The 17,573-nt window shown below is 43.2% G+C and overlaps 1 protein-coding gene across 2 annotated transcripts in view; it reads right to left on the minus strand.

Annotated features, from left to right (window-relative positions):
- PEPD (peptidase D) overlaps positions 1-12,937 on the minus strand; it is a 216,477-nt gene extending 203,540 nt beyond the window's left edge. For both annotated transcript variants that reach the window (XM_019535851.1, XM_019535849.1), the window contains exons 1-2: positions 12,851-12,937; positions 3,966-4,149 (exon numbers count right to left, since the gene is read on the minus strand). In XM_019535851.1, the coding sequence (XP_019391396.1) occupies positions 3,966-4,149; positions 12,851-12,894 (228 nt within the window). In that variant the 5' untranslated portion in view covers positions 12,895-12,937. The remainder of the gene's footprint in view (positions 1-3,965; positions 4,150-12,850) is intronic.
- Between the last annotated feature and the right edge of the window lie 4,636 nt (positions 12,938-17,573).

Genomic DNA, 17,573 nt, shown 5'->3' on the forward strand with positions numbered 1-17,573 from the left:
CAAGATGCAGTTAGCCCTACTGACCATGTCCTCGCATTGGTGGCCCATGTTCATCTTGGAATCAATAATGACTCCAGGATCTCTTTCTGCCACTGTGCTTTCGAGAAGAGAGTTCCCTAACCTATAGGTATGCTGCTAGTTCTTCTGCCCAAGTGCAGCATCCTGCACTCATCAGTATTGAACCCCATCCTATTCTCATTTGCCCACCCCTGTAACCATCGAAACGGGTTTGCTGTTTCAAAGTTTAATGGGGAAGATCGAAACAGCCTATAAAACTTTAGACACAGAACTGCAGGAATTGCCTACTCTGTGCCCTGATTTGGATGAATCTTGCAGGAATGGTAGCCCCTTCTAAGGCCATGAAGCCTGCCAAGTTTTAAGGAGATAAGTGCAGGGGGGTTGGGGAAATTGCACCCCAAAGTCTTGAAAGTAAAACTCATGTCACATGTACGTGTGAAGCCACAGCGGGGTCAAAACTGCAGGCACGCTAGTCCCTGCTGAGGAAACAAAGCCTGCCAAGTTTCAAGGAGATAGGTGGAGGGGTTTGGGGGAAACTGTACCTCAAGCTGCGGACAAGGAAAACTTGTGACATGGGTGACACTCTGTGTGTTAAGGCACAGCAGGGTGAAAGCTGCAGACCTGCTAGCCCCTGCTGAAGCCTGCCAGCTGTCAAGGAGATAGGTGCAGGGCTTCTGGGTTCTGGGGCCCTGCCCCTGTAGCTGCTGACAGGCAAAACTTGTGTCATGGGTGTCTGTGGGACTGTACCCATCTTGGGGCAGAGGGGGGTGAAAACTGCAGGTCTGCTAGGCCCTGCTGCAGCCACGAAGCCTGCCCCTTGTGTTAGGTTCCCATCAGTATGGTTGTCCAATATGGGCCATGTGTTCTACAGGCATGCTCAGTGTTGGCTGTATTTAGTCAAGTTCATAGCTGGTTTCCATGACTGAACAAATGCTGCTTCAAGCAGCAGTTTAATGATAGATAATGTATTTAATGGGATTTTCTGGTATGTGAATATAAAACCAGGGGTGTTACTCCCCATGCTGACTGGGGGAGAGGGACCCCATTTTATATTTCAGCAAATACTGTAACTTAAATTAAATTACTTTTGCTTTGAAACCTGTTTTCTTTTTCAGATTACACAATACTTCAGACGGTAATTACTTTTTCAGTGATACAAACATAAAGACAACAAAATGAAATGGTCAGATGAGGTGGGGGAAAAGCCAAACTAAAGCAAAAACAACAGGCTTATTATGTCTTCTGGGCATAGCCTTAAGGTGAAGCAGAGTTTTGGACAAAATAGAAAGGAACAGAGCACATTTCCTTGGAAAGGAGGCAGCAGCAATAAAAAAAAAACGTAGCACAGGTGACCATAACCCTTAAGTCAAGTTATTTTACATTGGGAAAGAAATGAACAGAACTTGGAAAGGAGGCAAAGAGAAATGACAAAAATGGTGAGGAAGAGAAAGGAAAGGATAGTAAAACCTTATAAGAACTATGCATCATTCCCTAAAAAACAAGGGCACAGCCACCTAATGAACTGTAAGGCCCATCCTGAAGAGGCCTTTGGGAGGAGGCCAAGCTGGCAGCCTGGAGGTGGGGGGTCAGTTTTGCGGAACCCAGAAACCACAGGGTGATGACCTAATGCATCTGCTGATCGGCCAAATATACGAAAAGGGGAACTGCTTTCAGCAACTAATGGATCTGGAAAAAAACCCAGAAATAACAGCTGTGGAAATGGGAACACGGCAAAGCCCAAGGTGACCCTGCTTAGCGGCAAGAGATGATCTAACCAATAAAAGGTGATGAGGCTAGAAGCTTCATGTGATTGGAAGGGGCCATGGGGACAGGAGACAGAAAGGTATAAAGGTCATAAGAACAAAGTCTTGGACGGAACTACTTCGGGGAGGACAAGGCTGAGGACCCGATAAAGGAGGTAGTCTCGCCACCCTGGATGCAGGGTGGGGTTCCCGAGACCCATCTGGACCTCATTTGGTAACTGGCAAAGCAGAAGATAGTAGCCTGTAGCAAGATAACCTACTAAGCTTAAATTCTAACTGAAATCATTCAATTACGCTGAACTCCTTCTGAGGACTAGCCCCAATATGCTCAGCATGAAATTAACTAGTGATATGGTTGTGGCCTGAGCCAAAGAACTGTAAAGTTGCTTCTGGAAGTCAATTTTGAATGATACTCAGCACACCTACACATGAAATTTGTGAGACACAAACTCTGGCACATATTGCACCAGAGTTTATTGCTCCTGGGTGCCACATTTACGCATGTGCCCAGAACCACACCATGTTGAGCTGGGTGGCTGGCAGAGAGCCCGGGGAGTCAGTCTCTCAGCCCAACGCTGCTCCGTCCCCAGTCAACATCCTACCGAGGGGCTGGCTGTGGTACGAGGGTGCTCCAGTGTGGGGCTGGCCAGCAGGCAGCTCCCTGCAACGAAACACCCTCATTCCCCAAGCCAGCCCTGTCAGCATCTACACGTGCATTTGCTGTGCACTAAAGAATGCGGCCACAGTGTTTACTTGTGTTTACGAGTACTAACTTACAGCAAATTTAATTGGTCTCCTGCATCCAAAAAGGGATGCACACACAGATGCTGAAACTTTACCACGATCTAATTAGACAACTCCGCAGTAAACGTCTTGTGTAGATACAAACATTTGTAGTAAATTCTAACTTGTGATAGTATATACTGGTAGGTAGTTAGTAGGGCCGTCCGAAGCTTTGGTTACTGATTTGATTTGGTGGAGATTCGGCCACGAAGATTCAGCCCGATTTGGCAGCCGAATCTCCAAATCCAAATCAAATCAAGAGACCCTTTAATCTCTCTGAATGGAATCACAGGGATTCAACAATTCGGACACAGACACAGCTTTAAAACGTTTTTTCTACATACCTCATGGTACCCTGAGGCTCATGAATTCTGAGATGCTAGGGCAGATGGAAGCATGGGGCTGTCCCATGGAAGCATGGGGCTGTCCGCAATGCACTCAGTGGCAGACCTGGAAGTGGACCAGGAGTACTTCTGGTCCACTTCCAGGTCTGCCGCTGAGTGTGCAGGGGACCGTCCCCCTACTGCCCAGCTTGGCGACTGGTGCCTCCTGGGTCTGCACCCAAGGGGGGTGCAGGGGTACCAAGCACGCAGGGGCACCTCCATGCTCCTGTGAGACACTCCATCCACCCCACCATCTCAGCGTTCACAAGCCGCACCTCGTACCTCAAGGTATGCAGAAAAAAAACATTTAAAGCTCTGTCTATGACCGAATCGCAGATTCTCCGAATCAGCATCGAATCTTCAGATTCGGACTCGGCTGAATTGAATTGGGACAATGATCTGAATCAACTAATCAAATCGCTGTCCCCCAATTTGGGCCAAATCCGAATTGAATACAGCCCGTTTCACACACTCCTATTAGTTAGATTATCTTTAAATGTCAGCAGCAGTAAGAAGGTTTCATTAGAATTTATACCCCTAATGAAATGTTAAGGTCACAGTCAGAAGATTAAAGTTTCTGTGACCCAGGACAGACATAACGCCTAAGTTAGTCTGAGGACAAACAGCTCAATTTCTAAGTTCATTATTATTACTGGGTATCCACAGTGTGGTCATGCCTAGAGATCTCAACCAGGTCTGAAACCAAACTGGGTAACATGCAGAGAAAGAGTACATAAGCTATCAAAAGAAATAGGCTCTCTATGCTCAACATGAAGAGAACAGCCCCAAGTCCCAGAGAACCAACATCAAAAACATGCTAATTCAGAATTTAGTCAATAACCTTCTACCAGAAACAACATGGGAGCAAAACTCTTTAAACAAGGGTGGAGTGAAACAATCTAAGGGAAATGTACTTCTGAAATAAAGGGGAGGAGAAGTTAAATGAAGAGGCAAAATGAACAGCTGAGATAAAGCGCAAGTCGAAGTTTTGTTTCTGCATATAAAGCCTAAATCTTACCTGGCGGAAGACAATGCCAGTATCAGTACAGTATCTCTGGGCATCCTCTCCACCCTGCAACAGGACGATGGAATTCTTCTGGACATCCTTATTCTGCCTCAGTCGATCACACAGCCGCTTTCTGTTCAGGGCAAAGAGTGCTGCTGGCACTTTCAAAGTTTCTTTTCCCAGCCAAAAACAGGGTCTAGAAAAGATGTTTTAAAAATCAGTAACTGTCACAAGGTAACACACTAGAAATATCACTGAGGGGCACTGGGTTATTTTAAAATTAACACAGAGAGGAAAGTTAAATCACGTTTAAGATTAGTTTGTAACACATTCATTTGGCTATAGAAGTCATGAGTGGATCTCTCTTTCTCTACTCACTACTGTATGTGGCATTTAGGAAAGAAAGACTGAAATAATTTTTAAAAATGTAGTCATATGAACAGTAAATGTAACAGTGCGTATAAATGGTTTCAGTTTTAGTCCATAAAATGTCACATGAGTTAGTTAAATAAACTATTAAACAAACTAGAAGTAAAAAAAAAAAAAAAGATGTACAAAATGACTATAATGTCAGGCTGCAAAGATATTAAGATTATGCGCCCCAAATCTGCCCCAAATCGAGGACAGTGATTCAATTTGTTGATTCAGATCACTGTCCTCAGTTCTATTCGGTGAATCCGAATCTGAAGATTCAATGCGGATTCAGAGAATCAGTGATTCGGCGATAGACACAGCTTTAACAGTATTTTCCATATACCTTGAGGAACCCAGCACAGCTTGCGAACATTACAATGCTTGGGCAGATAGAGCGTCCCACAGGAGCACAGGGGGGCCCTCCATATGCTCAGCGGCAAAGCCAGAAGTGGTCTGGAAGTGCTTCTGATCCACTTCCAGGTCTGCTGCCGAGCACGCTGGGGAGCACTCCCCCCACACACACCCCCTCCTGTGGGGCGCTCCATCCGCCCCAGCATTGCAGCCTTCACGAGCTGCCCGGTACCTTGAGGTATATAGAAAAAACACATTTAAAGCAGTGTCTAGGTCTGAATCTCCAAATCTTTGTAATCTCTCTGAATCAGTTCAGAGAGATTATAGGGTCCTTTGATTCGATTCGGATTTGGAGATCCAGCCACCAAATTGGGCCAAATCTCTGCTGAATCTAATCAGAGACCGAAGCTTCGCCCAGCCCTGAAAGATATGCCATAACAGAGCAAAAATGAGAGACAGGAAAAAATGAGTTGCTGAAAAAACAGAAAGGTTATGTTAATACTGACAAAATTACATTAACAAATACTATGCAGCATCAAGAGAAAGCTACAGCAGGTCAACCAGTGACAGAATGGAAAAAGACAGCAGAAGTACACATAAATGACAATGTTTTTGATACATGCATACTGTTTGCACAGAGAAAATTAATGGGGGGATAGGAGGGGACACAAATAAAGCTCAGTGTCCCCAAGTTTAGTGCCTGAAGCTTGGTTTCCCCAAAGTTTGTGGCCTACAGGACTCAAACCCAGAGTACCAGTGACCTACTAAATGCATGAAGTATCACATGTTGGAGCTCAGAGTGAAATATCCAAGGGCTAGAAATACCGGCACAGACATCAGCCAAAGAAAAAGATTGTGAGATGAGCAGACCTTCAGACAAGGAAGGAAAAACCATGTAGGCCTGTGACCATGGAAACAAGGTAAAGAAAGCAACCAATTAATGGAAGGGGGGGAAGAAACAAGGAGTTAACTTAGCATGCTGGGTGGTGGGGGAACAGGTACTGATGGGATGGCACAGAAAAAAGGAAAAAGCAGCTGGCCCAAAGAAGGAAACAGAATTGTGACCAGATCCAAAGGACAGAGGAATTAAAAGAGAACAAAGACTAGATTTGTAAACAGAAATGAAAGGAAGAGTGAAAGGAAAAAAGACCAAAGAGTAAGATTAACACAAAACAGGTTTATATATTGCTGTGCTTCTGCTTGCCTCAGCATGCTAAGGGTATGTGCCCCAGGGGCTGGGGTAGCAGAAGCACATAGAGACACTCTGGCCAGAAACCAGTGCATCTCTCCAGAGGACCAGCTTCCACGTTACCTCAAGCCATGCCCTGCTTCATTTCCTGATCCCCCTCCCCTCCTAGGCTTTTTTGGGGGGGTTGATAGCTGGATATACAGATATCAAATTTCGAGCCCATTTTTCATTCGCAGTGCGCCTTTTGCAGCATCTCAAACTGATTTGGGATGCTGCAAGAAGCACATGCGCACTCATCTGGATGCACTCTTTGCATTTATGGCATGCAAGACAGGTCAGTGTAGACATCTGGCAGACAGTTTTGGACACACAATTAGCTGAAAACTCAGGAGAGTGGACTTAACGCAAGCAACCCTTCTCAATCCTAAATACTACTGTACAATCACTGGATGTTTCTCTAGAACTGGGTCAATTTCCACAAACTAATACTATTAATACTAATACTATTAATTATAAATAAGCAATCCTAGCTATAATCCTTTACAAATTTTCTGTAGTACTTCAATTTGTTTGAATTATGTTTACGTTAGGGATATAATTCTTTAAAAAGAATCAGTCCACCCAAAATATAGTGTTACATAAAGTTGATCTATCATGGTTTAGATAAGATTTTAACTACATCTTCGCACTATGTCACTGCCTAAATTAATTATTTTTATTTGACTACTCACTATTTTACCAAGAGGATCTCCTTTTGTTCAAAAGAGGCAAAAGTAATTCAAGCATTTGAAATCCTATAAATGTATATGATGACTCATAATCTAGTTGTGGTGAATCCATAATTACATATTTTAGAGTTTTAGCTCCAGACATTATGGTTGCAGTTGGTTTTAATTTACTATAGGAGTGATTTCATCAGTTGGAAGGAAAAGAATCTGAGGTAGTATTCATCCATTTTATATTTACAATAAAGAAAAAGTGATCTTGAGCTTCACAACAGCACTCATCTGTAGTATTAACAATAAAAACCAATGATTTAAGTTCAGCTTGTTCAATATAGTTCAACCTGTTTCCTGTCAGCTTATTGAAGACATTCTTCTTAGCAGCTGGAAGGTCATTTTCTATCAGATACAATGTTTTTAAGAGAGATGATACTAGTGCATTCAGTTACATTGTTCCTATGGTGAACTGTTGCTAGGATGAGAAAAATTGAACCAGGTTAACCTTAAAGTACTAAAGCAATGTGCCTTCATGTATTAATTATTGTCTGGCTTTCATGGAAACTTACAAGTCTGAAAGGTAACCTTTGATTTATAACTATGTAGAACAAACTCAGGAAAGACATTATCATCAGGAACCTAAGCCAAATGATTTCTTACTGCAGGCACAGCATAAGAAAGCTAATAAAATTCTTTTATTTTACTTGCTTATAACACTTTGATATAACAGTGTAAATAGTTTTAGAAGGTGAAAGATAGAATACAAATCTTCTCTAATCTGACTTTAGGATAGTATTATCTAGGAGTTCAGCACATGATGCACAGAGTTCAAACCTGATTATTGATAAGTTTAGGGATTTATAGTTCACTAGCTGTGAGACACAACCCAAGTGAAGAAAAGACTAAGCTTTCATTGTAGAATAATCCCAGCCATAGGAATGGGTAAAGCAAGTCTGCACAATCCTGGCAAGATGTATTTTTAAGATTTACAACATTTTAATTTTAAATAGAAGTGAAGGGCTAGCTTTTCAGGTTAGAGCCTGCTTTGTATTATACTGCAGTAATGCATGCTGGGCTATATAACAAATTTACATAGTCCAAACAAGATTACTCAGACCAAGAGTGATTGTGAAACAGAAAATAATCTAGCATAGATTCTAATAAATTTCATTTGTCCTGATATCAGCATAATAGGAAAAAGAGGGCATGCATACAGAGAGACCTATTCAGATGCTCTTACACCACAATATACAACCACGTTCATACGGACAAAGGGAAAAAGAAGGCACATCATGCCTGACCAACCTGATTGCCTTCTTTGATGAGATGACTGGCTCTGTAGACATGGGGAGACCAGTGGATGTGGCATACCTTGATTTTAGCAAGGCTTTTCATACGGTCTCCCACAGCATTCTGGCAGGCAAGCCAAAGAAGTATGGGATGGATTAATAGATGGTAAAAACCTAGTTGAAGCATCAGGCTCAGAGGGTAGTAATCAATGGCTTGAGTGCCCCAGGATCAGTCCTGGGGCCAGTTTTGTTCAATGTCTGCATCAATGACCTGGAAGATGGCACAGAGTGCACCCTCAGCAAGTTTGAGGATGACACCAAGCTTAGGGCAGCAGTAGATACACTGGAGGGCAGGGCTACGATTCAGAGTGACTGAGACAAATTGGAAGACTGGGCCAAAAGAAATCTTGTGAGGTTCAACAAGGACAAGTGCAAAGTCCAGCACTTAGGACGGAACAACCCCATGCACTGGTACAGGATGAGGGCTGACTGGCTAAGCAGCAGCTCTGCAGAAAAGGACCTGGGGGTTACAGTGAACAATAAACTGAATATGAGCCAGCAGTGTGCCCTTGTTGCAAAGAAGGCCAACAACATACTGGGCTGCATCAGTAGGCGTGTTACCAGTAAGTTCAAGGAAGTGATTATGCCCCTCTATTCATAACTGGTGAGGCCACACCTGGAGTACTGTGTTCAGTTTTGGGGGCCCCACTACAGAAAGGGTGTAGACAAACTGGAGAGAGTCTAGCAAAGGGCAACAATAATGATTTGGGGGCTGGGGCACATGACCGATGAGGAGAGGCTGAGGGAACTGGGCTTATTTAGTTTGGAGAAGAGAAGACTGAGAGGGGATTTAATAGCAGCCTTCAACTATCTGAAGTGGGGTTTGGAGCCGGACTGTTCTCAGTGGTGGCAGATGACAGAACAAGGTGCAATGGCCCCAGGCTGCAACAAGGGAAGTTTATGTTAGATATTAGGAAGAATTTTCTCACTAGAAAGGTAGTAAAACACTGGAAAGGTACCCAGAGAGGTGGTGGAATCTCCATCCTTGGAGGTTTTTAAGAATGGCTAGACAAAGCTTTGCTTGGGATGATGTAGCAGGGGGATGGACTAGATGACCTTCTGAGGTCCTTTCCAGCCCTCATTTTTTATGATTTTATGACATTATAGGCTGGCATGGTAAAGCAGCCACTACAACAGAGCACAAGAAAAAATGCAGGTGTTTGGCGCAGCTTGGCTCACACTTTCCCCTTAAAGGAAAAACATTAACCTTTACTTGAGGGCTTTATGCTGCATCTGCAGTTTAAAAAAAAATGTTTGATCATCTCCCTCATCAGCACATATCCCCACAACCTGGACTTGATAGGATGCTGTTAGGATTGCATTTTAAAACTTAATGGCGATTATGATTAACTTTTTAATCACATTCAGACCTTTGACTACCAAGGACGAGCTCCAACTGAAATAACTACTTCAGGCTACAACAATACTTGGAAACTTCAGTCTAATTTATTAATAAAACATCCTTTATTAGCAACCTAACATGTCCGCCAATGCATTTAAATCCAAGAAATGCAACCACTTCGGGACCATTTTATGGGGATGAGGGCAAAGTTGTGGACACAGTGGTACCTAAAAGACACCATCATGTCATTAGGTGGCCCTGCCAGAGATTAACTGACATCAAAATTTGAACTGAAAAGCACAGCTAAGAAACAGTGCTCCAAAAATACTATTATGTTGAACTTTATTTTGTGACTTTGACAACAGAATGCTATTAGCTAAAAATGCTGGATTCCCATAGCAAGTTTTGTAGGACACAGCAGGTTGAGCTAAATGTTGGGGGTTTTTTGTTTTTTGTTTTTGTTTTTGTTTTTTTTTTTGCGGTGGGGGGAGAGCAGTTCTTGCAAAGTTCTATTCAGCAGCTCAAATTCTTCCCTGAACACTTTATAGAGTACACAGCATGAACTCACATAACCTTGCTAGCCAAGATACCAAATGTCCACACTGAAAATTATACAGAGTAAAAAGTTTGGTTTTGTGGGAAAGGGGCTGAATTTTTTTAATACAACAAATTGCCTGGTGTGGTCTTTTTGTTTATTTTCCTCTTTCTTCTGTTTGTTCTTTTCTCGGCATTTAGGTACCACAATGACAGGCAACCCTGCAGAAGCCTAGACAGGCTGACCACAATAGGAGCAGAATCCATTAAAGTGTTGCCCAAATTAGTGGAATCAGGCTCCATGCATGCCCCATCTATTGTCTTCTTTCCACCTTCAAATGCATCACTTTCCCCCCCAACCCACCCCACTTAGGCTACATAAGAACCCCCAAGAAAGCAGCCTGCTTGCCCTTAGGGCTGATTTTCTATTAACAGCAGTGACACTGAAAAGTGATGTCGGCAGCATTTAGGAATGCAACACTAAACAGGAATTTCAGACACAGCAGGGGTATCAAAGATAGGGGCATGGCAGATCTGGCCTCTGGAGCCCTGTCATTCCAGTGCTGCCTATGCATCTCTGACAAGCCCCTGTGCACCACAAGCAAAATACACCTGGGACTGGAGCCAGCAAGCACACTGCACATGGGGCTGGTCTAGGACACATGTTGCACATGATGCCTGCACTGGACCAGTCCTGTACACTAGACCCAGTAGCCATCTGGATCGGGGCCCACAGACTGGCCCTGTGCACTGAAGCAAGAAAGCTGGGCCAATCCAGTATAAGTGCTCCATCCAATATATACCCTGGACTGGTCCCATACGCCACTGGCATGTGCTTTGCACACTCGCATTGTACTGGCCCCATGCACTGAAACTGACACACAGAGCCAACCTGTGGGCCCATTTCAGCCTCAGCCCTGCACACCTCATGGGTTGGATGAATTTGACATCCCTGAAACACCAGACATGGCAGTCTGTTGACTGTCTTACCACTTAAGTGGTACCTCATAGGCAGATGAAACTCACTTGATCTTTACGTACTTACACCAACAGCTCAAAAACCAAAAGAGCTGTTTTTGTGATGACCTAAAACCAGCTTTGCTACAATGACTTTCGACTTCCTGACAAGATTGGATATTTTTGATATATGCTACTGAGCTGGGAAGTTACATGGATAAATTTGGTCATTAATCCTACAGATACTTATATCCACGTAATTCTGTTGATTTTATAATCTAAGAAATAAATGTGAGTAGTCCCATTGATCATATTTATTGTAATATAATACTTGCATAAAATTAAAATAGGACTGTTTTTTCTAAAGACAAATCTCCAAGCATTTGTTTCATGTGCATTGCAAGAGACATGTAAACATTCACCCAGTCCACACCAGTGAAAACACGACTTTATAATAGAATTAGAACAAGAGGTCCTTATACTCAATACCATACTGAAAGTGAATGCAGCTAAGAGCATGAAGATATAATCTTTTTTAAAAGTGCCTCTTTCTTTTATCATAGACATCCTGACATTCAAAGCTTATCTGAAGTTTGAATACTTTCAGAAATGTTACATTTTGTTCCTGTTGGATCTATCTGATCTTATCAAAAAACCCAGCAGGACTCAAGAATCCTATTGTATTTCTGGGTCTTCCACTGTTTCCCAGCAAGTCTTTTAACCTTCCTGTGCTTCAGTTTGCCTATTTGTAAAACACACATAACATTCCACTCGTATGGAGTAGCCAGGATTGAAGCTTCCTTCATAAAACAGCTGATGAAGCAAAGCTGGACTAATAAAAACTTAAGAATCTCTGATTTAGTCTATAAAGGTGCCTCTCTACTCTGCTTTCATTTTTCTTGCCAGTAAACTGCCAGCACTTCTGAACAGATTAACCTTTCTTCACTAACAATATATTTTAAGAGATAAACTACAATATAAGTTAATCCTAGTTAATATTTGTTAAGAACATTTATTTCCACGTCAAGTATTATGACCATGTGAGAAAGGGAAAATCTAACTCTCCAAAGGAAACAGCAAAAGCAGCTACTGTGTATCCATGCTGCAAATACACACAGTAAAACAGCCAAGAATATTTTCCTCATTGCTAATGATAATAATCTAAAACCTCAGCCACCTTAAATCAATAGCTTGCTAATCTTCCTGCCTATAGGCTGATCCATTTGCAGTGCAAAGTCTGCTGTTGACTTCGTCATAGAGAAGTGGGGCTGAAAAGGAGACCCAGAGGTCAGCTAATGCAACCCTCTGCCTGAGGCAGGATCTTCCCTACCCATACCACCCCATGCAAACCATAATCTAGACTCTGCATAAGTCTACCATCAACCCTGACCCGACACAGGCTTAACACCCTAACCTGGTGCAGGTAAAGCGGGAGAACCACAGCTGCCAACATCCTGTTTCTGTTAAATGCTGTCGATATACACTTGAGAGACACCAGGTACAGGGCCATGCCCCATGCTTCAGAGGAAGGCAACCCCCGCATTTTCTAACACCATTCATTTGAAGGAGAACAGATGAGAGGTTTTCATTACAAGTAAAAGGAACTAACTACAGAAGCTAGGAGGCTAAAGAAGGAGGGGGCAGGCCTGTGGTTTACACACACGACCCAGGCCTTTTGGTGCCCTGCTCCAGCATGTGTGTCAAGCCCATCATGTCAGCTGGAAGCCCCCATCCCCTTGCTGAGGGGGTCACTTGATTGCAGGGCGCCACTGCCCAGTGATGCTCTGCCCCGAGACGTGAGCAGACCAGGGACAGGCCAACAACCCCGTGGCGGCAGCCCTCGGGGAGGCAGATGCGAGGCGGTCCAGGGCTGCTCCTTCTCCGCGGAGCCCCTCCTGGAAGGCGGGTGAAGCAGGGCTTTCTCCTCGCTACAGAAACGTGCCAAGCACCGGCTGCTTCGCGACCGCTGCCCCCGCCCCAGCGCCCAGCCCGGGCTCAGCAGACTCCCCCTCAGCGCAGGGCCTGGCACCCACCCCGCTTACCCCTGCACCTCCGCCATGCTGCCGCGCCGGACTTCGCCTGTCATGTGACCGCCGGGCAGTCAGCTGAGCCGCGGGGCGGGGGCGGGGCTGGCTCACGCCGCGCGGTATTGGGTAGTGTGGGATGAGGCCCCGCCCCCTCACGGCCGTGGGACGCTGGCTGCGCAGCGCTCAGCCTGGCAGGCGGCGGGGCGTGGGGTTCATTAGCATAAGGGGCGGGCCTCACGGGCTCGGCGGTCTCAGGGGGCGTCCGGAGGCCGAGGGGGCGTGGCTTGGGCTCCGGCAAGCAAAGCCCCGCCCCTCGGAGCGCGCTCGGGTCGCTTCAAGCCCCTGCGCGGGGGGCGGGGCTCGCACGCGGGACGTCCGGGAGCACGTGGTGTTGTCCCACAAGGGGCTGAGGCTGCCAGAGCCCTTCGCACGGAGATGCGTCTGCCACCGAGCCTGTCCCGAAGAAACGCACCTACCTTCCATCCCATCACACCAACATGCACCTACCAGATTTCCTCACCGAGAAATGCACCAGGGGAGGAGTAAAACAGACACCGAACTCTTTCTACAGGTGCTGCTTTCTTGTAACAGCTCACCTAAATAAACAGCCATTCATCAAGGCCATCAGAATGCATCCCAGCATCCTAATCTTTGTAACCTTAAGGGGTTCCTTTACTCAGTGCTATTAAATTAAAAATGTATTTAGCACAGTTTTCAAAGTCCTTGATGCCACAATGCCTGTCAAAGCTTATGCTGGTCTTTAGGAGACAGCTCCATGCTGCTTCTTTCAACCCCCTAGATATTAAGGTCGACCACTTTAGAGCTTGTGTTGATTTTTCATTTCAAACGCATTATTAACCAACTAGAAATTAAGTATTCTTGTACTAGGGTTCACATACAAGGTAACTGTCTGTGATACAGTGGCAAAAGAAAAGACTTAGAGGCCTGAACTACTAAAGTGTGACTAGAAGAGCTGCTGTGTGACCTGAAAAACTTGTTTAGCTGCTCTGTGCCTCTATAAAATAGAAACATGTATTATTTTGAGATGACAGTTGTTGATGTATACGAGTGCCCCCCATCCGATGGCAACAGAGCAGCTCGCTCATGAGTCACATGCTATATACAAAAAAACCATATAAAGGTCAATAATTTAAATAAGAGACTATTGTGTTTTTAAAACAAGATTTCTGTCATCACTGTTCTAAAGAAATTCCCAAGTAGCCAAAATGTAAACAATGACTTAGTGCAAAAATCATTTGTTTGCCAGGCTCTCTACCTGCTTGAAAACACTTGCAAAAATATTTGCAAAATTACTAAGTATGCCCTCACTATGTTGGCTGGTAGGGCAGGGGAATGTTAAGTTTCCTTCTATTCATGTTAAGGCTACAGTGATTTAACTCAATGCTCAGCTTAAAAAATTGGTATAATTGTAGCAAACTCTAGCAGCAACCTCAGTATTTCGATCAAATTTCTTGTGTTTCTAACATGAAATTTGTAAAATATTAAGTAAATTGGAAGCTTTAGCTTTCCATTAACGTTAGAATAACTGATTGGAAATTGTGACTGGTCTAATAACCAATATAAAGCAACATATATAAATGACGTTACATCAAGGGATTCAAAAACATCATGTCTCTGCATCTAGTCATTTACTAGAGATTGTTCGTATTTTATAACTCAGAAAGCAAATAACGTGGCACATTTTTACAGACAACACTTTCCAAATAATTGACATAAAGATTTACATCAGTGCATTTGTTACAAAAAATAGTCCATGTTTAGCAAATATGCATAATTAAAATCTTGTGCTGGCAGTACTGCTGGGCAAGTTGTCCACTAGATGCTGTGAGAAGACTGCACAGTTACTCGCTAAATTCTGGCACTGAAAAGCTGTATGAGCGCTGCAAGGCAATCACGGGGAAAGATTGATTTTAAAAAGTCTGGTCAGGAGTGTGTAAATCAGGAAAACTAGAAACGTCAGGTGGTCACATTACAGCCTGTTCTGGTTTTATATGCAAGGGTCACACACCTTTAGCAGGAAATCTTTTAAGGAATTGGGAGTCTAAAGTGTATTTTGTGGGTCAGCCACCTGACAGACCTAATATATTTCTTTCAAATTCATGCTAGGTATATTCTGGATAAGGTGTTCTAAATTATAACTGATAAGGCATCAAATTTCAAGGGAATTCCTTCAGCATGCAAAGAGACTGGAATGTCTTGAATTCAGTCAGTAGCAAATGCTTGGCTCTTTCTCCTCCATGCAGTGCCAGTATCTTTGGATTAAGCTGGAGGCTTATTAATGGGATGAGATGGGAAGCTCACTTTACTTCTGAGAGCAGAGAGGGTTACAGCTCTCAGGACTAGCATGAATCATTTCTTCCCCTCTGTCTTTTGCATCTCTTTGCCCATCCATAATGTCTTGTCGTTCTTAGTTCAAGAGCCTCCTCTGCAGCATCAACCATCTAAAAGAACCCATCTATATTTTCAAACAGAGATTGTCCTGTCTGGAACAAGGGATGCCCTAGATGACTTCATGAGACCCTTTCTGGTCCTAATTTCTATGGAAATTGAAGGTTTATTCCTTCAGTCTCTAGTTATGCAGACTCATTTGTGGGGTGACTGAACTGGCAGGAATCTGAAATGTCAACCACATGAATGATGCTTGCAGCCAGACAGGGAGCAAGAACAGTTTTATTGCACAGATGGATTATTTTAATTCTTTCTTTGCATTGCATTTGAATCTGCAATGAGATAATTCAGAGGCAGACCTGATATCTAAGAAACCACTTTAGATTATTTACCTCTAAAACTAGATTTGGCTGACAGTTATTGTCACATCAACACTTCTATCTCCTCTTTTAAAGAACTTTCTCTCATGTTAAAGGCCTGCTTCAGCATTTTTTGCATATCTAAACTTCCCATCGGTTGCAATGTCTGTCATGTTTCTAAAGCAACACTTCACCAACCTCAGAACTGCTGTGTTGGAGTAATGTTGTAGCTGTGATGGTCCAGGAAAAATGCTACAGTTGGATTTTTTGGGTTATATCTTTTATTGGATCAACTGCATAGCTGAGGGAGATTTAGACCTTTACCTAGCAAGGACACTCCAGCAGAGAAATGGGCAGGATCTTTGAATGAACCACGTATTAAATACCCCACAAGAATCTAGTACAATATAAAAAGAAACCCCGCACTAACTGTACACCCTTGGTCGATGCATACCATCCCACACTAGAACCTGTCACCTCTGAAAGTGTATACGTATCTGAACCAGGGAGTCTCTGAGGTGCTGCCCTGTCCAGCCTTCTGCCTGAATTCAGCCTAATACGGCTAACTACCTCTCTATACTGTAACCTACAGAAAGGATCATCAACCATTACAGCCTATACGCAAAGAAGATCCAAGTTTGAGATAAATACTCTCAACCCCCATTCTCCTTGCTCCTGGCTTTCAAACAACCTAAAAAACTCACCCAACTCAAACTTCCTTCTGGCCAACAAACACCGCATGGTCACAACCCTACATTAACACTAGATGCAAAGCCTGGCAACATATCTGCACTGCCACCACAACGAACATATCTCACAAAGAAACCCATTAGAATCTAGGATCCTTACACGGCTGTCACAGAATGTGATCCCAAATGCCCTCATAGAAACTGTCTGGGTAAAAGTAGACAAAGACTAAGCTGCAGAACAAATGATAACAGGAAAAAGAGAAAAGACACAGAAACACTTGACTCTCCTACTTCAAATATCCTTAAGTAAAAACTATGTGGCAGATCCTTCATCTTAGGAAACTATTTCTCTTATTGTTCTGCAATCTAGAAGGCAACAGTAATGAATCTTAGAGGAAATGTTTTCTCTGTCTTCTTCTCAATATGTGTATTGAAAGGGCCTGTGGGAATATTAACAGGAGGGTTTTCCCAACAGTTGGTCATGCTGCACTCAAATAAGACCGTGCACTAATAAACTGGCATTTTGTTTCTATATGCCCTTACAATGTATGTCTTTATACCAAAGGTTTTATATTACCATCTAAGCAGCACCACAGTGTTTACCTTACAATCTGAGCATCCTCAGTAAGTGCATGTATAGCTCTTGCTAGTGTATTCAAAAGCAAAAGAAACGTAATGCATTCTCTTTCACAGTTTGAAAACTATGCAACCCTTGAGAATGAAGTAGATTTTATTTTCCAGGTTTTGCTGTAAGGTAAGGTATGGTCAGTAGATTCATTGGTGGTAACATTTTTGCGTGGCGACACCAAATTGTATGTAGGTTCATTAAACGTTTCAGTTCATTTTCTAAATTTCTAAAGTTTCTGTAAATATTCCCTCATAAGCATAAAATAAAAAAAACTGGATATAAAAGAAAATGCTGATGTATCAGTGCAGAAACCCTTATCAAACTCTTACCAAATCTGTTGTTTTTGAGGAGTGTCCTTGGGGCCCGATCCTTCGGTTTTCCCCGACAAGGAGCTTCCAGAATTTTTTTGTACTGATGCATCATCTCTGGCAGAGGGATCCATGTGTCCAAGTTTAAAAAAAAAAAAAATTTTTAAGTCACTAACAAAGGCTAAATGTTGTAAATGTGTTACCTGAAACCGATTCGTTGATTCATTTTATGGAGTTACATGTTAGTTGAAGAACAGCTATCCACATTCTTACACAACGTTGGGATTTTTTTCCAGATACACAATCTACATAGCTGTGACATTTGATCACTGACAGGGATATAAA

This window comes from Crocodylus porosus, unplaced genomic scaffold, assembly GCF_001723895.1.
Source record: "Crocodylus porosus isolate Cpor-Errol unplaced genomic scaffold, CroPor_comp1, whole genome shotgun sequence".
Taxonomy (NCBI): Eukaryota; Metazoa; Chordata; order Crocodylia; family Crocodylidae; genus Crocodylus; species Crocodylus porosus.